We start from the raw sequence: 20,866 nt of genomic DNA, 5'->3' as shown, positions 1-20,866 counted from the left end.
TTTAGTCTACATGAAGTGAAAGAATTTTCATCCCAGTTGAAATGTAGGAGAGACATCCTCTCTATCTTGGCAATGAAGATGGTCACCAGTGCTGAGCAACCAACTCATGACCTCTTTTGGTGAATCAGGTTTTAAGATCTTTGACCTCTCTGGCCAGTAGGTATAAAGTCTACTGAGATGTCTCCTTCAAATCCTCTTACTTGGAGTTATCCTGTAACACTGTCATCTTTGGGTGAAACGCCGCTACCGGTTCAACACAAGACTGAGTAGTTTTGGGTCAGTCAAAACTGAAAGCAATTCAACTTCTGTCCTTCCCCACTGCACTAGATGTCTCCTGCTCTTCCTTGGGGTCATTGCTTGAGAGAATCTAAGGAGGGCTCTGGTGGGGACGGTCACCTCCTGCCTGCATGCCCTGGGCACGCCACCTCCTTGGGGATCACGGCTGTCGCTCTGAAAGTGTTTGCTGTGAATCATCCTGTCTCTAAACTAGTCTGTGGCAAGTTTTTTTCCTCTTAAGGGGGGTTGGAAGTACCCACAACAGCGCCAACAGCTCTGGAAGCCTCATCCCTACAGCTTTTGGGCACCCAGCACCACAGCAGTCGAACCCCTTGGCACAAGGGGTCTCTGCCCGCTGCCAGCCCCCGGAGTTGGGGCTCCTTGCCGGGGGCTCCGCGGGCAGCCGCAGCCCGAGCTGGCGGGGCTGGATCCCACAGAGCCGCGTTCCCAACCACCTCCTGCCAAACCTTGCTGATCCGAGCCCCACTCCTTGGTTACTCCGACCCCTCCGCACGGTACCGGCATTCCTGCGGCGCTCCTCCTCGCAGCGAGCGCTGGGCTTACCCGCTGTATTACGCACAAGGGGCTGTTGAATTATTTCCAGGCTGGCATAGATCATTTAGTATCTAAAGCAGAACCATCTACCAGCCCGTGGCAGGACGGCTGAAGGCAGCCCGCTTGGCACCGCCTTTCAGCCGAAATCCCTCGGCGCTGGCTTTGTTTTGTGTAGCGCTTTGCCGTGCTCTGAGTTGACTTGGCTGCAGATTCACAAAGCGTTTTTTTTCCACTTGGTTCAACACTCACTTGAATTTAACGGGACGGGAGCCAAGTGAGTAATGGGAGCCAAGTGCTGACGGTTGTTTGGTGTGCAGCTCCTGACGAGGAATGGATGGAGATCTAGAGATGTGGATGGAGATCTAGAGATGTGGATGGAGATCTAGAGATGTGGATGGAGATCTAGAGATCATAGAATGGTTTGGGTTGGAAGGGACCTTCAAGATCATGCAGTTCCAACCCCTCTGCCATGGGCAGGGACACCTTCCGCTGCACCAGGTTGCTCAAAGCCCCATCCAGCCTGGCCTTGAACACTTCCAGGGATGGGGCAGCCACAGCTTCTCTGGGCAACATCTAGAGGTCTGTATGGATATCTAGAGATCTATATGGATATATATACATAGTAATTGTCTCTTGCTCCTCAAAGCCATAACTTTGGCAGAGGGAATACCTGAGTTAGCAGACCAAGGATTTAAAATCATCATCAGTCAGTGATGAAGACATGTATTTGTGGCTACAAGAAGTTGCATCAAAGCCAGAAGCTTCTCTGTAGGGATGACGATGCCTCTGGGTTCAGAAATGCCTACTTTTACATCACACAAAGATCTGTCCGAGTTACAAAGCTCCAGGAGCCCAGCCTGGCTGCCGGCCTCGTTTCACAACAACGTTCCTAATATCCACTCACAGCCACAGTTTTAGCCATGGTTACCGGGTTCCACATCCAGGCACGGTGAAGGAACGTCGCGCTCTTTTATGCACTCACGGCATGTCGCTAGAGCACCTGATAATCCTGACCTTGCAGTTGGAGTTCTCCTTTGGTTTTTGAATGCTTGGTTATATTCTCTTTTGCTGTTTCTTTCTGGCACAGTGATGGTTTCTTCTTTTTTTGGGGGGCTGCAGTAACGTATGAGCTTCCCGTGGTTCCCGGAGGGCTGCGGCGGTGCCACGTGTCCGCGATGCTCTGGGGCTGTGGGTTGGTACCAAGGGCAGGTGTGAATCTGGGAGCGCCTCCCCTTGAGCAAATCCATCCCTTTCCTTTTAGCCGGGGCTGGCTGGGTGGCTGTTGCTCAGTTTTGGTTTGTTTTCCTCTTGGAAATACTGGAAAGTTTGCAGGCAGGGTGTCACTGCACGCTGCCGGAGTGCTGCGGTGGGCTGTGATCTGTGCAGGGAGTCCTGGACCATCCGTTGGAATGAGGATGGTGACACTATGTGCCTGGCTGGTTCATCCCCAATTCTGCACGACCCCCTCGATGTCTTTTCTCTGGAGACTTTGACACCGAGTCATCTGTTATCCTGTGTGCCTGGATACCTGGAATTCCGTGTGCTGCTTCTGGTGTAATTCATAGTGTAGGAACAGTTTTATGCTTATCACTTGCTTTAGAGCGTTTTTGTATTATTAGGTTAAATTTACACTTACATTTTTGAATTTCAAGCCTTATTTTCCTTTTTTAAAAGGGCTGGATAGTGTGGGGGTTTTTCATAAATGTCATTTCACGAAGTTGCATCACGTAACCTTAATCTTGTCAAATTCTAGTGAAATCGGACATGGAGAAAACTCTTTTTACAGCTTCAAAAGAAAGTTAACCTGCTCCATCTGCTTCCCCAAACCCATGAAGCTGGGAGGAATTCGTTCTGGTGTGTCCAATGGTACCTTCCTGGTAATATGTCAGAAAACAGGATGGTTCTGGTTTAACTGCAATGAAGTATGCATTGGGCGTCAGAAGGTGTTGAGGTGGCTGTTTCTTTCTGTGACAAAAGGGGAATAGATCCATAGGGGACAGGGAAACTGGACTTTCTGCCCCATGGAAGCCCCTCAGATCGTGCTGGGGAGATGAGGAACTGGGGCAGCTCCAGCTCAGCTCATCGTTGTGGTTTGCCTGTTCTGTGATGCATTAAAGCAGCGTTAAAATATTTATTTCCCAAATGATACTGGAAACAGGGCAAAGCCGCTGTCGTCAGTCTTTGCATGGCAGAACTATGTGGGAAATGTATTTGAGTTTTCCAAAGCCTTTTCTTTCTCTCAGATTTGGAGGTATTATATAGAATCATAGAATGGTTTGAGTTGGAAGAGACCTCAAAGATCAGCTAGTTCCAACCCCTCTGCCATGGGCAGGGAAATTCTGAAAATGCTGAAATTCTGGCCGAAGGTGGAATGTGTTTCTTTGTTCCTTTATCCCCATTTGTACTTCAGAGTTTCTCACTGTTTCCTCATTGACATAAAGCCTGAGCAGTATACTCCTCCATAGTTGGAATTGTCTGATCTGGGGTGTTATTCATTATCCTGATACTGTGAAAATTGGTCGGTGGTACGTCTGTAGATGTAATAAATTTAATTACTGAACTGCAAGACCAAGGAGCTGTGAAGGACAATCATTCAATGCATTCGTTTCAAATGGCCTTCACGTAGTTGCATGGGGAGCTGCAGATTTTGGTGGGGAACTGCTACATGTCCAAAGATGCTAAAAATGTGTTTCTCTTCCATTTGCAGCTCCCAGCCCCACTACAGCTGTTCCTTACGTGTCAGTGAAGTGCATTGATATAAGAAAAAACCACCACAAAACCAAGTGGCTGATGCCCTGGGGACCCAACCACTGCGAGAAGCTCAAAGACTTCGACGAGGCAGTGAGCAGGCAGATCGAAGCCAACGACATCGTCTTTGCCGTGCACATCCCCCTCCCCAGAAAGGAGATGAGCCCCTGGTTCCAGTTCATGCTTTTCGTCATGCAGCTGGACATCGCGTTCAAGATGGACAACGACCTCAGTAAGTCACTCTCCATTGTTTGTTAGGTGCCCGCTCGGGTCTCATTTCCCAGTGTGTTTCTCTTAAAGTTGCTTTTATCCTGCACCATCTGAGATGTTTCCACACGTATCTTTGCATGGAGAGCGGTTCGCGCTGCGCTTGCAAGCCGCGAAGCAGATGATGAGCAGGTTCCCTGTTCACGTAGACCATCAGCAGCTGCACTGGTTTAAATCATACAATCATAGAATGGTTTGGGTTGGAAGGGACCTTAAAGCTCACCTAGCTCCTTCTAACCTAAGAAGGACTAAACAATTTACTTTCCTAGCCGTCCACACTGGGGCTGCTGTAGCTCCTTGTCTGGCCGCAGCCTGTCTGTGGCTCTGCTTCTGGTGGCCATGTCACCATGCGGTGGGTCTGTTCGGGGAGCAAATCCATTTGGAAACGGGCTCTTCGATTGAGGATGTGGACCTGCAAGTGCCCATCCTGGTGCCAGTGGAGCTGGTGCCAGGTCACCCTACATAGAATCATAGAATGGTCAGGGCTGGAAGGGACCTTCAAAGGTCATCTAGTCCAACCCCCCTGCAAGGAACAGGGATATCTCCAACTAGATCAGGTTGCTCAGGGCCTCGTCCAACCTGGCCTTGAACGTCTACATCTGCAGAAGCTTTGGTGACAGCTTTAGGTTTCCTTTCCTGCCTCGCCTGCTCAGCGTGGACCTGTTCCTTCCTGGTAATTGGATGTGTCATCATTAAGATAAGTTAAAAACGAGATTGTATAAAGCCTACGTATGTATTCTTAACCCTGTAATTATCCCTACAATAAGTAGAGAGTAACTCTGTAACTTTGTGGAGGCCTCGGCTTCTCAGACTTGCAGAGGTGATGCACTGAGGAAAACAACGCTTTGTTCCAAGGCTTTTCAAGTCAACCAGTGGAGCTGGCACTGGCGAGCAGCTGAGCCCCCGGGAGCTGCTCGCTGAGACGTTGAAGGAGCTTCTGACAGTGTTTCTCCTGCAAGCGCAGAGACTGTTTTCTTCAGGGCGTTGTTTGTGCCACTCGGTGACCAAACCCTTCAAAGGCTTTGAGATTTAAAAGCAGAAAAGCTCATCTTGGGCCACCCTCTGGCGATAGGAGCCAGGTGTGGCGGTGAGCCCTACTGCTTCTGCAGCTGGGAAAGACTGGGCTTCTGGTTGGTATCATCTTCCTTCTTTGTAAGAAGCATTTAGAGAGGAGGGACATGAATGCTTCTTATGGTGGGAGCTTATTTGGCACATCTTGAAGGTAATGGCTTTAAACTGAAAGAGGGGAGATTTCGACTCGATATAAGGAAGAAATTTTTCCCTTCTGAGGGCGGTGAGGCACTGGCACAGGTTGCCCAGAGAAGCTGTGGCTGCTCCATCCCTGGAAGTGTTCAAGGCCAGGTTGGATGAGGCTTTGAGCAGCCTGGTGTGGTGGAGGGTGTCCCTGCCCATGGCAGGGGGGTTGGAACTGGATGGTCTTGAAGGTCCCTTCCAACCCAAACCGTTTTCTGGTTCTGATTCGATGTTCAGAAGCTGAGCTGCTTCTCTCATGTTTATCCCTCACAGAAAGCTGGGAGAGATTCAGACTTGCTGTTTCTCTGAGGAAAAGGCTATTTCTGTGCCCGAGCTGTCCCTGTCCTTTTTCGATGCATTGTGCATTCAATTATTAATAAACCCTTTCCAGAGCAGGGAAAGGCAGCAGACGGAGAGATGGAGTTACCTCTCCAGCTTTCTTGTAGCCCCTTTAGGTACTGGAAGGCTGCTGGAAGGTCTGCCTGGAGCCTTTCTTCTGCAGGCTGAGCAGCCCCAACTCTCTCAGCCTGTCTCCGTAGCAGAGGTGCTCCAGCCCTTGGATCATCTTTGTGGCCTCCTCTGGACCCGCTCCAGTAGCTCCATGTCCTTCTTGTGTTGGGGCCCCCAGAGCTGAACACAGCACTGCAGGGGGGTCTCCCAAGAGCAGAGCAGAGGGGCAGAATCCCCTCCCTGACCTGCTGGCCACGCTGCTCTGGATGCAGCCCAGGACACGGTTGGCTTTCTGGGCTGCCAGCGCACGGTGCCGGCTCAACGTTATGGTTTCCAGCCATAAGTGATCTCCTGCACATGAGAAGCTTCTTTCGAAGCTGAGATGTTTCTCTGTTACTGTGCAATTAGGTCTGGTTCCCAACATTGGATTTGAGGAACACTGGGTGCTTCCCAGGGAGGGATGAAGGCTGTTCCGCTCCTCACGGACTGTTCTCCAAAGTAGCACCTGCCCTTGGAAGGATGGTCCCTGCTCCCAGCCAGCACGGGTGGCCAAGCTGGCTCCTGGAGCCACCTCTCCTTCGCTGTGCCTTTCTCCTGGGAGTAGAGCAGCCCGTGGCCATCCATGGATGGGGCTGCTGGAGTCGAGCGTGCAGCCCCCCTTCCTCGGCAGGTCGGGTGGTCATCTCTGCTCCCAGCATGTCGTGGTCGCTTGAAAAATTCATTCCTGCTTTGCTTTAGTTGTTGCTTGTTGGCACATCTTGCAGCTGGGCTCTCATGGGCAGGATGCCTCGGGGAAGAGTGGGAGGGTGTGCTGTGAGCATGGAGGGGATTTCTTTTTTTTTCCATTTTATTTATTTTTTAGGCTGATCTGCTGCCACGGTCTGGGCAAACCACAGCGTTCTGAACAGGCAATGTCAGTCCTTTTTTTTGAGCTGCTTTGCAGCACGACCTTCTACGTGCCAAGGAGTGATCCACGGGTATCCGTCCTGGAGGCAGCTTGGGACCCCCAGAGCTGGGCAATTCCTGCCTCGGGTTCACCTTGTGGAAAAATAAACGTGGAATGGCATAATGTTGGATTGACATGTAGGAACGCGGTGTCCGAGGGACACAGTGGTGGCTGCTCCGTGCTAGGTGTCGGATAACGACGCCTGCTGTTATCAGATGGCATAACAGTGCAGAGGGGCCTTTACAAATGTCCAGTCTTAAAAAAAATAAAAAAGAAAAAAAGACTTGTTTTCTTCTCTTTTTCTGTCTAGAAAACTTAAAATGTTACGAAGCGAGAATGACTTCTGGTTTCTTTGCCGTTGGAAAGCAATTGTGTCTGGTTGGGCGGCTGGGCACCGCAGATTCCTGTCCAAATTCATCCAATTTTGGTAGGCTTTGTAATTTCGGAGAGCTGGTGGAGCGTGGAAGCGTACTGCAGATAATTCTTAACGTTTCCTTCTTCCCAGACGGCCGCGTTAGTGCGCAGCTGGCACTGAGCCACCTTCTCCAGCAAATTCTCTATTTTTAGACCATTGTGGCGTGAGCGAAGGGATCCTCCGCTCGCATCGCGCCGTAAAGTCAATCACGGAAAAGCTCTTGAGCACTGAGCGCCTGGCAGAAAAATACCAACGTGGAAAAAATAATAAATCTGTTGGTGGTGCCTGGAGCACGGCGGGTACCAGGGGGTCACGGCTCTGACCTGCTTCGGAGCATCTCGTAGCCCTGGGAATGCAGAAGATGCCCCAGCAGGAGTGCGTCTTCTCCTTGTTGGTCATCCCTGGATCATCTAAACAAACCTGACTTGTTTTGGTTGAGTTTTTAGTGTAATCCTGTGGTACTTAGTGAGGTTGGCGCTCAGGCTGCTGATATCAGAGGGGGTTTACCAGGCTCCACGTTATCCAGGTGTTATCCCAAGGTCTGTGAAGGCAAGGTAGCCTGGAGCATGCCATGAAGAGATGCTCTGAGCTGGTCCTTCTGATACAGAGTTTCCTGGCATGGGCGGTTTCATCTTTTGGCACTGAATAAAAGACCTTTTGATCTACCTATTTCTACCTTTTATTGTTGGGAAATTCTGGCAAATCTCCATTAACATGCGCAGAAGAACCGAGTAGTTGCTTTCCTTCATTGTGTCAGCATCTGAGAAGCTGAGCACAGGTTCACAGTAGTTTTTTCCTCTTCCTTCCTTGCACGTATTCTTCTCCTTCTGCTGTGGCTCAGCCTTGAATAATTAAAATACTCCACTCTCAGCACTTCTACAAGTAAAAACTGCCTTGACTGTTGTCTCTTCTCTCCGGCTCGCTCCTCCCATCTGCTGTTTTGATGGTAAATAACGCTGTTTTAAAACACCTTTCTTTTATCTTGGAGCCAGGCGTGGTGGGGCGTCAGCTGTGGCATCTCCCTCTCCCCCCGTGCGTGCCTGTGTGCACTGGCATGCTGCCAGCCCATGGCATTGGGGCCTTCGGGGTGTCAGTGCTGGGCTCAAAAAGTGGCACATCCCCCTCAGCCTGTCTGGTCACCGTCTGACACTGTGGTATTGACGTGAGTAAGTCATGAATCTTCTTAAAATTCAGTTCTCTGCCAAAACAGTGTGTCCCTGTCCTTATTTGTTCCTCTTGGACAACAGGAACAGCTCATGAAAGACTCTCTGGCGTAGAACCCTCCGTCTGCTGTGCTCAAATACGTATGTACGTACACAGACGTGTATGTGTGTTTTATGTTGACAGTCATGAAGGGTCTTTGTACAAAGCTTGGTTCTTACAGGGGTGTTACCCCGATGCAGAGACCGATGGAAATCCTGAGGGAGATAGAATCATAGAATGGTTTGGGTTGGAAGGGACCTCAAAGATCATCCAGTTCCAACCTCCCTGCCATGGGCAGGAACACCTTCCACTACACCAGGTTGCTCAAAGCCCCATCCAACCTGGCCTTGAACACTTCCAGGGATGGGGCAGCCACAGCTTCTCTGGGCAACCTGTGCCAGTGCCTCACCACCCTCAGAGGGAAGAATTTCTTCCTTATAGCGAGTCAAAATCTCCTTTCAGTTTAAATCCATTGCCCCGTGTCTTGTCACTACATGTCCTCGTCCAAAAGTAATCCATCGCTCTGGAGGAGCATGTGCGAGTGGAGCTCCTGCTGCCTGCTTTTCATACTTGGTGGCAGCAGCAGCAGCGTTTGGATTACAAAGATGAAATAATGAAAGCTCTTTTTGTTGGATTTAATCCCAAGCATTCCAGTTGGTTTTATGGCTTCTGAAATGAAGTTTGTAGTTCTTTTTAGCCGGGCCAAGTTCAACCTTATGTTCCCGTTGATCTGTTTTGCTGGTCTTCTAAATAGCGGATCTGAGATGGCGAATTCATGTTTCATGGAAACCCCACTGAAGGCTGCTCTGGAAAGGAGCTCAGTATCAATCCGGATGGTATGGATCATGTGTGCAATAAAAAAAAAAAAACCTTTAGAAAAATCTTGGTGCATCCACATGAAGGCATAACAGAGCCACCTCCAAACGTGGTATAAATAGCACGTCTGAACCACAGCGACCATCCTCGCCCCCTCCCATCCTTCTGGAGGAGTGTGCCACCACGGCTTGCTAACAAAAATATAACTGGCAAACATGATGGATCCATGGGACATGCAGCACTTGAAAGACTCCTGCTCACTTGTAGACCCAAACCAGCCTCCCTTTGGAATTACAAAGACCAGATATTTTTTGGGGGGAGCTGAACTTCAAAGCTCACTGAGCACTGATGTGTCTTTGCAGCCTGTTTCCATGCTGGGTGGCTGCCATGAGAGCAGGCGAGCCCCATTGTCACGCCAGCTGGTCCTGGCGAGTTGCTCTGGGCGTTGGCATCGTGCACACCGGCCGCGTCCATACAGGACACGGCACGTATGGGCCTGCCTGTGCAGTGATGGAGCCCCGATGGAATGTGTGTGTGCATCAGCTTAGATCTGCAGAGGTGTTTCTGATCTCCTGGGCTCAGGAGCATGCCACAGCGTGCTGCCACGGAGCTTGCAAGTGTGAGCTGTTTGCAGTGAGAGCGTGGTACTTCCACACTGGTGCAACAAGTGGTTCTGTAGCCATCTTGCATCAGTTCTCCATGGCAGGTGGTTCTGTAGCCATCTTCCATCGCTTCTCCATGGTGGGTGGTTCTGTAGCCATCTTCCAATGCTTCTTCATGGCAAGTGGTTCTGTAGCCATCTTCCATCGCTTCTCCATGGTGGGTGGTTCTGTAACCATCTTTCATCACTTCTGTATGGCGAGTGCTTCTATAGCCATCTTCCAACACTTCTTCGACAGCTGCGGCCCTCAGAGTTTGGTGGTCTATGAAAAGAGGCCAGGTTGTAGCATGCACACACTCATTTTGGAATGTGTTCCTCTTTCAGAGCCTTCCCTGGGATCTGTGCCTGGTAAACAGGAGGATTTTGCATCTGGTGGAGCCAGTACAGACTTGCCTCAGGTTTTTAAAGCATCTTTACGTGTTGCTGCTTGGCAGGCTTCAGCTGTAACTCTCCATTTCATGAACTTGCTCAGTTATGGCACCTAAATAAGTCTGCTCCAGCCCCATTTCCTTCTTGCAGCGACGACCTCTTGGCAGCGTGTTAAAACGCAGTTACACCCCGTGCTCTCACTGTGAATATGTCCGAGAGGATGAGCTGGCTGATCCCACACAAATTTGACGTGGTGACCTTACGTGGGCATGTGAACTCTGTCTGTGTCTGCTGACGTGTGAGTTGGTGCATCCATAAGGTGGGAAGAAGGCAGTGCTGGTACGGGGCGTGCGTGTGGACGGGAGGGCTTCAAAGTCTGGTGTAGAATCACGTAAACTAAACAATACGTGGGCAGCAGGGCGAGGGAGGGGATTCTGCCCCTCTGCTCTGCTCTCGGGAGACCCCCCTGCAGTGCTGCGTTCAGCTCTGGGGCCTCCAACATCAGAAGGACATGGAGCTGCTGGAGCGGGTCCAGAGGAGGCCATGAAGATGATGCGAGGGCTGGAGCACCTCTGCTATGGAGACAGGCTGAGAGAGTTGGGGCTGTTCAGCCTGGAGAAGAGAAGGCTCCAGGGAGACCTTCCAGTGCCTAAAGGGGCTACAAGAAAGCTGGAGAGGGGCTTTGGACAAGGGTGTGTAGTGACAGGACATGGGGCAATGGCTTTAAACTGAAAGAGGGGAGATTTTGACTCGATATAAGGAAGAAGTTCTTCCTTCTGAGGGTGGTGAGGCACTGGAACAGGTTGCCCAGAGAAGTTGTGGCTGCCCCATCCCTGGAAGTGTTCAAGGCCAGGTTGGATGGGGCTTTGGGCAACCTGGTGTAGTGGAGGGTGTCCCTGCCCATGGCAGAGGGGTTGGAACTGGATGATCTTTGAGGTCCCTTCCAACCCAAACCATTCTGTGATTCTATAATACATATAGAAAGCATTGACTCCATCCTGTGCGATTGCTTCTGAGGTTTTTTCCAGCAAGGCCAGCATAGCTGAACTTCAAATATTTTTTTTTTTTAATTTTCTTTTTAAAGAAACTTTGTGTAATGTTTTCTTATTTCTCTGGGAACACTGGCTTATCTATTTGAGAGTGGAGGATCCTGGTTGCAGGCACTTTTGAAGCAATTTGTATTTTTGGTGATGCATATTGATTTCTCCCAGCAGGGCCTGTCCCTACCATCTCCCTTCCCATCCCACCAAAGGACCTTTGCAACTCTTTTTTTTCTTTCATACAACATCTCTCTGGTAGAACACATCTTTGTTGAGAGGCGTGTTCTAGACACTTTTATTCAAGATGTTGGTTGGGCTTCAGTGTTTATGGATGGTGAACGTACAGCCGTACAAACCTTAAGGTTACATTGATGACTTCTGCTATCACATCTAAACGAACAAAATGTCCCATTACTTGCTTGGGTTCTCCTTTATACGGTTCACCTCACCATATGTAGTATATACAGTTGTGTAATTTTTTCTTGGTTTTCTGTAACTAAACGCTATTTTGATGTTGATTTAAAGCAAATCCTGTGATGCAACGTAGTAAGTGGAAGGACCTCTTGCGTACCTTTACATTGCGTGCAGAAAGTCTCTGTTGTCGTATTGTCCGTCCGCCAGCCCGTGGTGACGGGGCTGAAGGATGGCTGCTTGGCTCAGTCTGCCTCCGTTCCGGTTCTGTATGAGTTATTGTGTCTCATGCTATATGAATAAATAATGTCTCATGCTATATGAATAAATAATGCTCTTCACCCACACCCCTGCGACATACACCATTAAGTCGTGACATGTTAGAAAGATACCAGACCTTTATGACCAGTAGAAATTCCATCTTCTCTACTAGAGAGGAGATAAATGTTTGGGAGAAGGTAATTTGATCTGTATTACTTGGAACGCGAGAATTTCCATTCCCTTCCATAGCTGTGTGCCTCTGCTCATGTCCTGTACTGTTCCTCTCTAACAAGCCTGATGTCTCCTCACTCTTGCAGAGGAAAACGCAGAAATTACCCTGGATGTGTCGTTGGCGTATCGCGATGACTTGTTTGGTGATTGGGAAGAAATAGCTCACGCGATAGAGATCAGGAAGCTGAAATGCACCTTTGGCTCACCAAAAGTAAGGAGGTTTGATGATGCTGGAGGTGGGGAGGTGTGGGAGCATGGTGGGACTTCTCTTCCTTTCCATCATGGTGCTTTCTACAGGCGCTGAGTTGTTCAGTCGTAACTTTGAAACGTGTCAGCTTTCCCTTGGCTCAAAATCTTTGAAAACCCAAAGAGGTCCACATGCAATTGGTTCTGTTTGGTGATACAAGAGAAGGGGAAGTCAGAGGTAGAGCTAAAACTAAGGAAGAAATGGTATGAGGTGTTGCAGAGGTGTCCTTCTCTGCAGTTGTGGTCATGCTGGAGCTTGAGTGCTTTGAGATCTATGTACCCTGAATCATCCTGGAGAACTTGGACCTTTCCATCTTGTTCTTCCATGATGGATAAAACCTCGTTCTTCAGGATTGGCGAGGGGATAGCTTGTCAGGGACACTGCAGCACTCAAAGAACCTGGAGAGGTGGGGCAAGAGTCTCTTAAATTAACTTCTTAATGCCTCGAGCTGCAAAGCTGAGGAGCAGAGCGCACAGCTAGCAGTGAGGACAGGGCATCTTGTTTAAATAAAGCTGTTTCCTTTTGTGCTGCAGACCGTAATTCCTGTGCTTAAATCAATCTGGTGTCTCTGTACCGTGCCGTGCTTCTCGGCTCTGTGTCTTGTTCTCCCATTTCACAGCCCCTTGCACCCACTCACGCCTCCAGAAACACCGGTACGCTTCCGTACAGCCCCATAAACACATAGGAGGTGCAGAGGGGAGTATTGCCAGTAAAACAGCACTTCAGAAACTCCAAATCCAGACACGTGTGAGAGGGTTATGTGTGTCGTTTTGGCTCAAGTTGTGCTTGCTGAGGGAGGAACCTTGGATCCCAAAGTAGATCAAGATGAAAGGCTCCCTCGGCTTTAAATATACTTAAGAGCCTGAGATGTGAACCTGCTTGAGCTCAAACACTATTGACTCCGGCACCCAAAACAATCAAAAACTTCAGCAAAAGTGTCTCCAAACCTCTGGTGTTCTCCAGACCCTCCCCAGACAAAGGTTGGAATTAGCAAACAGGCTCTTGGTTCCAGCAATGGTCCCGGTGTTGGGGCTTCTGCAGACCCTCACCGTGGAGAGCGTGGTGGTCTGTCCGAGGCTGACCGCCGTCTCGCTGCTCTGTGCCCTCTCGCCAGACGCTGGAGTCCGAAGGCCGTCACTATGACTGTGACTTCCTTCCCTTCATGGAGATCGGCAGCGTGGCCCACAAGTACTACCTCATCAACATCCGTCTCCCCGTCAACGAGAGGAAGGGCATTAACGTGGGCATCGGGGAAATCAAGGATATCCGCCTCGTGGTGAGTGTCCGTCTTGCTTCCGTCCATGATGTCTGCCCGGGGACTGCTGCAGCTCCTTCCCTGATCTCCTCTTCTATCCACAGCAAGGTCCTGCTCTTCATCGCGTGTAGCTCCTACCTGCAAACGTGCCTTTCCTCCTTGCCAAGGGATGCCCTATTTGACTGCCCTCTTCTGAGGACCCTCCCCAAGCCTTGAGCAGTGCCACCCTCCTGCACTGCCCAGTGACCACCTCCGGAGCTGGGCTCTTCCCACAGCTTCCACACTGCCCTCTGTCCTCTCCTCCCCACTGCAGCCTGGCTTGGGTGCAGAGTCCTCCACCTGACAGAGCTAGGGAGGGTTCAGGGGGGACCTGCTCTGTCCTGGACTTGGCTATGACCACGCAGATGTTTGGGATGGCTGTCAGCTGTCCCCGCTCCTGCCCTCCCTTAAGGCTTGGTGGCCACGGGTGGAGAACCTCCCACCGCCGGCGCTGCCAGCAGCAGCAGTGAGCCAGCTGGCCGCGGGGGCTGCAGACGGCGGTGGGAGGGTGCACGGCTGGAGAAATGCATGAGTTAGGCTGATGGTCTTCCCACCCACGGTGGTGGAGCTGAGTGTCTCATTTCTCACCCGCGAGCGATCCTGCTGGCTTTTTCCCCGCCGTGTCGACGTGCCCCTGTCTCCCTGTGCTCCACCTCCCAGTGGAACCTCTGTGTCTTGGTATTCCTTAGGCTGTTGAAGCCTGCTCAGATGGCCTGGGCGCTAAGCAGGCATCTCATCCCTTTCCCATGTTGGACAAACCGTGTCCTCCAAAGAATAGTTGCGTCTACGTGTACTGCCGCGTCCGTGTCGCTCCTGACAGCTCCTGCAGGGAGAAGCACGGGGCGATGACGTTAAGCCCGGTACAGCTGTTGCATTCCACCTTGGTTTTCCTTAGGGCATCCATCAAAACGGAGGCTTTACGAAAGTCTGGTTTGCCATGAAGACTTTCCTCACTCCCAGCATTTTGATTATCACGATCTGGTACTGGAGACGGATCACGCTGATGACACGCGCTCCCGTCCTGCTGGAGAAGTGAGTAGGGGCTTGTGATGGCTGAGGTGACCCTCAAGCAAGAGGACCTTGACCGAGGCGGTCGCTGCTCCCAGGCAGAGCTCACGTTTGGGGAGGCAGAGATGGTCTCTCCTCTGTCCCCTCCCTCCACCCAGGCACCCTAGGAGCAGGAGGCCCCCACAGCTTCTCCTCTTCTCTCCCATTAAGCCCACAGAGAACGAGCAGCTGCCTGTGCCCACAGCTGCTCAGAGGGGCTTGACCCCCAGAGGGTTTGCTGTCAGGAGGTGACACCTCACCACCATCGCCCAAACGGTGCCAGGTTTTCTCCTGTTGCTCTCCATGCACAGCTTTGGCTTCGGGGGCTCTATGTCCTTGCCCTGCAAACTGGAAAGAGACGGTCTTTCTGCCTCTCCAGGGTCATCTTTGCTCTGGGAATTTCCATGACGTTCATTAACATCCCCGTGGAGTGGTTTTCCATCGGATTTGACTGGACTTGGATGTTGCTCTTCGGAGACATTCGACAGGGCATTTTCTATGCCATGCTCCTGTCGTTCTGGATCATCTTCTGTGGGGAGCACATGATGGTGGGTACAACAGTGAAGGGGAAGTGGTTCCCAGCCCTGCTCGAGGCGAGACCTGCCAACCCCCTTGTACTTACCGAGTGTTGGGAACAACGCTGTGGGGGCTTGCTCTAGGTGAGAGGACCTCAGACTAACTTGCTTTTCCTTTTTCTCCTCTTCCTCCTCCTCCTCCCCACCTCTTGACCCTCCGATTAGGACCAGAACAAGCGGAATCGTCTCTCGGGGTACTGGAAGCAGGTTGGCCCCATAGCTGTTGGCTCCTTCTGCCTCTTCATCTTCGATATGTGCGAGAGGTAGGTGCCACCCTGCTCCGGGACCAGCCTTCCCCGGGCACCTCCCGCAGCGGGGACCAGCGGTGTAACCCTGCGGCCGGATGCACAGCCCCGTCTCGCTGCGGGGGCAGAGGCTGTTGCGAGCACGCAGGACAGCTGGTGCTTCCCAGCAGCCGGTGTCTCATCCCGGGGGGCCATAAAGAAACGCTTCCCACCCCCCCAGCTCAGTGTTTTCCCTCCTCCGCAGGGGAGTGCAGCTGAAGAACCCTTTCTTCAGCATCTGGACCACCGAGGTTGGCACGGAGCTGGCCGTATCCTTCCACCCGCCTCGGGGCAGGCTCGGGCTGCGTCGGAAGGAGAGGGAGGGGTTCTCCATCCCATACCTGCGGGGTGTGGGGAAACCCTCCTCCTGTGATGGGGGGCTCAGGTGCTGCGGGAGGTGCTGGTGGCATTGGGAAGCAGCAGCCCTGGCAGGTTCGGAGCTGGGTGTCTCCGGGGACTGGTGCTGTGCTGGGGGAAGTCGCTGGGGAACTGAACCACTTCTCAAGATGTCAGAGATTTGGGGGGAAGCACGGGAGATGTAGGTCCTGGGTGTCATCAGGGTAACCCCAGAGCCTGTGCTGCTCCAGCAGCGCCTGGTCTTCTTCCCTGCCTGCCCCGGCGTCTGCTCCGGGACCCTCCTGTGCTCCCAGTATTCACGCAGGTGTTGCTCAGGTGTTTCCAGGAATGGCCCTTTCGAGTCCCACTGGGAGGACTTGCTTCCACTGCCGTTAATTTTGATGACGGGGCTGAGATCAGCCGATGCCGTTCGTGCCCCTTCGGCGGCATCCGACCCTCTTGCAGGAGCCTCTCTGCGATGGATTCCCAAATCTCTGCGGATTGGGAAGGGGTGGGTGTTTTGGGTGGGTTATCCCTCCTCGCTGCCGTGCCCAGCGCTGGAGGACATCGGGACCCGCGGTCCGCGGGCAGGCGGCTGTCCTGGGCGATCGCTGCCCACTGGACATTGCATTATGATTTTTGGGATAATGTTAAAATAAGTGAATCACTCAAATAACGTTTTCTATTGTTTCTGCTTGGCTCGTACCGTTTTCTCTTAACTTGTGCTGCCCAGATGGCTTTTATTATAGTCGCAGGAATCTGCTTGTGTCTCTATTTTCTCTTCCTGTGTTTTATGGTCTTCCAAGTGTTCAGGAACATCAGTGGGAAGCAGTCGAGCCTCCCAGCCATGAGCAAGGCTCGCCGCCTCCATTACGAGGTACCGTCCCTCCTTGTTGCACACACACTTTGTTTTTAAAATGCAGTTTTTGGCCTGTAGAATCATAGAATGGTCAGGGCTGGAAGGGACCTTCCAAGGTCATCTAGTCCAACCCCCCTGCAAGGAACAGGGACATCTCCAACTAGATCAGCTTGCTCAGGGCCTCGTCCAACCGGGCCTTGAACGTCTCCAGGGATGGAGCATCCACCACCTCTCTGGGCAACCTGTTCCAGTGTTCTACAACTCTGTACCGAGACCACCTCTCTCCACGTTGGCCTGAATGGGAAGATCCGATCCATAGTGGCCGCCTTGCGTTGCTCAAATTCCCCAAATGCCTTTTTGTTTGACTGTTGGGAAGTTTCTTCTTTATTGGGGTCTTTAGTCCTAATGAAGTATTTTGAGCCATCAGGAGGGTGTGTAAGCTGGCTTGCTGGTTTTATGAGTAGTCACCACCTCCCAGCTTACTGAGCAGTCTTGGAGGACAGAAGAAAATTGGCCAAACTACTGTTTAAATTGCTGTGGAGTGTGAGCCCATCGGCTCCCCGTGCTTCCATTTCTCCTTCTCTAATATTAATGATGGTGTTTAATGGAAAGTATTACTAAGACCACCCTGTTTTTCCATGGCATGAATGCAGATTTTTGGGCTTGTCTTTTCCTAACCGAGTCGCAGGAGGGAAACTGTCCTGCCAGGATCAAAACACGACATGTCCAGCTCATTATCCCTGGTTTTAGCCCGTGATTTTGTGTGTTGTTTCTGTTTCCCCTCTATCCCTTCAGCAAGAGGCACAGGACTTCAGCTCGTGTTGCAGAGCCGCCGCAGCCGTGCTCTGCCTTACAAACATCTGGCAAGCATGAACCTGGCCCAGCAGAGCCAAATTAATAGTCGTTTGTTGTCGCAGCGTGGCACAGTCATTACGCACACGCTGACATTTCCACCAAAATGCCAGAAACGGGTTAAAAAAAAAAAAACAAACAACACGTGCACAAAACCAAAAGAATTTGTAAGTGAAAACGTGAAACTCGTGATACCTGCGCTGTGCAGACACCGACTCGGCTCGCGGAGCCCTGCGAGCTCTCCGCGGATTTTTGTTTAGGAAAAGCTGTGAGCTCGCAGGCAGGCTGGTGGATGAAACCCATGGCTTACACCAACCTGCCTCCTCTTCCACGTTCACTCTTAAAAGTGGCTGTAATGGAAAGGCAGAGCTGCCCGGACACGCACGCCCCGCTCGGAGCATCCGGGAGGAACGCAGACGTGTGGGGAGTGGAGAATATGGGCTGTCGTGAGCACGGCGCAGAGGAGTGGGTGGAGGTTGTTTTGCTTTGGGGTTTCGTGGGTTGGACCCTTTTTATTTTTTTTTATTCTGCTTTTGTTTGGTGTTTGTTTGGTTTTTTTTATACTCAAGTCTTGCGTACGCTAAAACCAAAAACGGGTTTTGTGGATTCTGTTAATGTGACCGGTGACGTTTCTCTCTAAACAGGGGCTGATTTTCAGGTTCAAGTTCCTGATGCTCATCACCCTGGCTTGCGCGGCGATGACCGTCATCTTCTTCATCGTGAGCCAGGTGAGTGGCAACACTTGGCTCCATCCAAGAACATCAGCCCCAGTTCCCTAGCCGCTGACGACGTCGGCTCGCCTGCTGTTCAGGCAAGGCGTGCCTGTTAAAGCACATCTGATAACAAGCTGCTTTTTAAGAAGCTGTTTTCATTTTATCTGAAGCACCGCTGAAAAACTGCTCAGGGTGAAGCCTTCACAACAACCTTTGGCGCCCGGAGAGGGCTGGGGCTGTGCTCTTTGGAGAGCATATGCCCCACTGCATATGGGCAAAACGCCAACGGTCTTCTCCAGCTGCTCTTTTCGAACTAGTTTAGCTTTCGTCTTTCCCCTTAGATCTTATTCTTTAACAGAAAGCCAACGTTTCAGTGTGAAGAGTCTGTGTATCTTCAAATAATATTAATATTGATGATGTTTTCGTAAGCCTTGGCAAACCTCCGCGTGCCTCAGGCTGGTGCTGGCAGCCCAGGCCCCTCTCGTAAGTGAGAAGCAGCAAGCAGGCGTTCAGCACATCAGCCCTTCGCGTTATTCATGCTGGTTTTCCTTCTATAAAAGGTTTATTTATAGAAGCGTGGTGTTTTCAGACGTGACCGGTTGTCTCCTAGGTACTGCCCTTGATGTGGTGGTCTCCTGAACACATCAGCCGCGGCAGGGACGGATCGCAGAACGTGAGAGGTTTTGTCACGTTTGAGAAGGATAAATCGGAGTTAAAGAAATCCTCATGCACATCAGAGTGAAAGAAATCCCGATGCAATCGTTTTGTAAGGACCATTTTTTTCCCTGCAGATCGAGGCTAAAGAGGAGAACCCCAGCCTGGCTTCCACATCACTGACTGTTTCACTCCCATCTACTTGATGCTGTTGAATTGATGCTGTTCTTATTGATTTACCCCAAGTTAGTGCTTTAGGGGCCACTTGTGTATTTTTACAGAATTTGGTCTTACTGACCAGCCCGTGTTTGTCTCCTTTCTCCCGGGCAGGTGACCGAAGGCCACTGGAAGTGGGGGGACATAACGATACAAGTGAACAGCGCCTTCTTCACCGGCATCTACGGGATGTGGAACCTCTACGTCTTCGCCCTGATGTTCCTGTACGCGCCGTCGCACAAGAATTACGGTGAAGACCAGTCGAACGGTAAATGGCTGTACATGACCTGAAGGCTCTCGTGGGAAGAAAGTGATAGAAAGTGGATGATAACTTCTGTGCATTTATTTTTGGCCAAAGCGCACGTTCAGCACGCTGAAATAGTATGCAAGTGATGGCTTGTTTTTCCTAGCAGACTTTTAAATTAATGACTAGGTTAGGTTTGAGTCTTCAGCCAAGGCTGTCTGCAACCTTCTAGATGGTTTTTGTACTTTTTAGTGTCACCCAATTGTACTTGTGTAGCTCAAATGGAGGGACAAGGAAAGGAGAAAATGGAAATCTGGACAAGTGGAGAATCGCAACGATGCTGGATTTCTTTACCAGTAGTCTTCAGTAGCACAGAAATTGTCCTTTGCCAATATGTTTATGTTTAAATAACTTTAAATGCAAGCTTTCATAGAAATGAAATGAAATGTAGAACACTGGAACAGGTTGCCCAGAGAGGTGGTGGATGCTCCATCCCTGGACATGTTCAAGGCCAGGCTGGACGAGGCCCTGAGCAACCTGATCTAGTTGGAGATATCCCTGTTCCTTGCAGGGGAGTTGGACTAGATGACCTTTGAAGGTCCCTTCCAGCCCTAACCATTCTATGATTCTATGATTCTATGATGTTGCATGGCTCATACTCAGGATGCTGCATGGTCCATAGTTCAGGATGTTACATGGTCCATAGCTCAGGTAGCTCCTGAAATCCCAGAGGGAACGAACCTGATCTTTTGCTTTCCGATTGTCAAATATTTTATCGTGAGAACCGGGCTAATGAAATAACTTTTGTTTCGCAGGTGACCTGGGGGTCAACAGCGGAGAAGAGCTTCAGCTCACCACCACCATCACCCACGTGGATGGGCCGACGGAGGTTTACAAGCTGGCTCGCAAGGGGGCTCAGGAGTGATGCTGAGATGGCCTCAGCTGGGACCCGGACCGGGGCGGGAGCAGGGGCCAGCACGACGCTCTCCAGGAGGAGGAGACCTCTCTGACCCCACTGGCTTCTCCAGCACCCTGCACCCGGTGTGTTGTCACGGAGTGGTGACACGGAGCAGAACATTTGTAAACTCTTTAATATGGTGTAGTTCTTTCTGGGGGGAGGGATATGTATATTGTGTTATGCTCAAGCACGTAAAAACCTGCTAGAAGAGCATTAAGGTTGCAAAGTCGCGCGTTCAGAGGGCAGGAAGGGGCAGAGCTGGCCTGGAGCTGTTTTGATTTGGCTACCATGTGCCTGGGCATGAAGGTGGTGCAGGGAGCTCGGCTGCTGAGCATGTATTCGGTGTTGGGAGTCCTTTTCTTGCGTGCAGCTTTAAACAAGGAGTTGGTTGGGAAGGGAACTAAAGCTCTTGAAAACATTTAATTCCACCATCATCTCAAGATTTTCGGAGAAGCAGCAACACGCTTTCTCGGTGTTTTTTAAATATAGGGCAGTGTAAAAACTGGCTGCCTGAGCTGAGCTGCAGCAGAAAGGAGAGCTCCAGTCCCGAGGTTCCAGAGGTCCCAGTCCCGCAGCCAGCTCCTACCTGTTCTCAGCCTCCGTGGCTTCCATCCCTCTTGTCTTCCTCCTTCTTATTCCAGCTCATTCATTTTTACGGTGCTTACGTGCTGCGGGGAGAAGAAC

General features: G+C 51.0%; 1 protein-coding gene across 2 annotated transcripts in view; it reads left to right on the top strand.

The window, feature by feature from the left end:
- Positions 1 to 20,149, top strand: part of WLS (Wnt ligand secretion mediator) — a 29,866-nt gene extending 9,717 nt beyond the window's left edge. The window contains exons 2-12 of one of the 2 annotated variants that reach the window (XM_086617572.1): positions 3,539 to 3,811; positions 11,990 to 12,114; positions 13,265 to 13,426; positions 14,340 to 14,476; positions 14,871 to 15,039; positions 15,232 to 15,329; positions 15,556 to 15,619; positions 16,420 to 16,563; positions 18,042 to 18,125; positions 19,095 to 19,248; positions 20,040 to 20,149. In XM_086617572.1, coding sequence (XP_086473698.1) covers positions 3,539 to 3,811; positions 11,990 to 12,114; positions 13,265 to 13,426; positions 14,340 to 14,476; positions 14,871 to 15,039; positions 15,232 to 15,329; positions 15,556 to 15,619; positions 16,420 to 16,563; positions 18,042 to 18,125; positions 19,095 to 19,248; positions 20,040 to 20,149 — 1,520 coding nt within the window. The remainder of the gene's footprint in view (positions 1 to 3,538; positions 3,812 to 11,989; positions 12,115 to 13,264; positions 13,427 to 14,339; positions 14,477 to 14,870; positions 15,040 to 15,231; positions 15,330 to 15,555; positions 15,620 to 16,419; positions 16,564 to 18,041; positions 18,126 to 19,094; positions 19,249 to 20,039) is intronic. The other variant, XM_086617573.1, reaches the window with a different exon arrangement.
- Positions 20,150 to 20,866: the final 717 nt, after the last annotated feature.

The sequence above is a fragment of the Tauraco erythrolophus genome, chromosome 10, assembly GCF_009769465.1.
Source record: "Tauraco erythrolophus isolate bTauEry1 chromosome 10, bTauEry1.pri, whole genome shotgun sequence".
Taxonomy (NCBI): domain Eukaryota; kingdom Metazoa; phylum Chordata; class Aves; order Musophagiformes; family Musophagidae; genus Tauraco; species Tauraco erythrolophus.
Note: the sequence above shows the minus strand (reverse complement) of the source record. Positions and strands in the feature narration are given on the sequence as shown.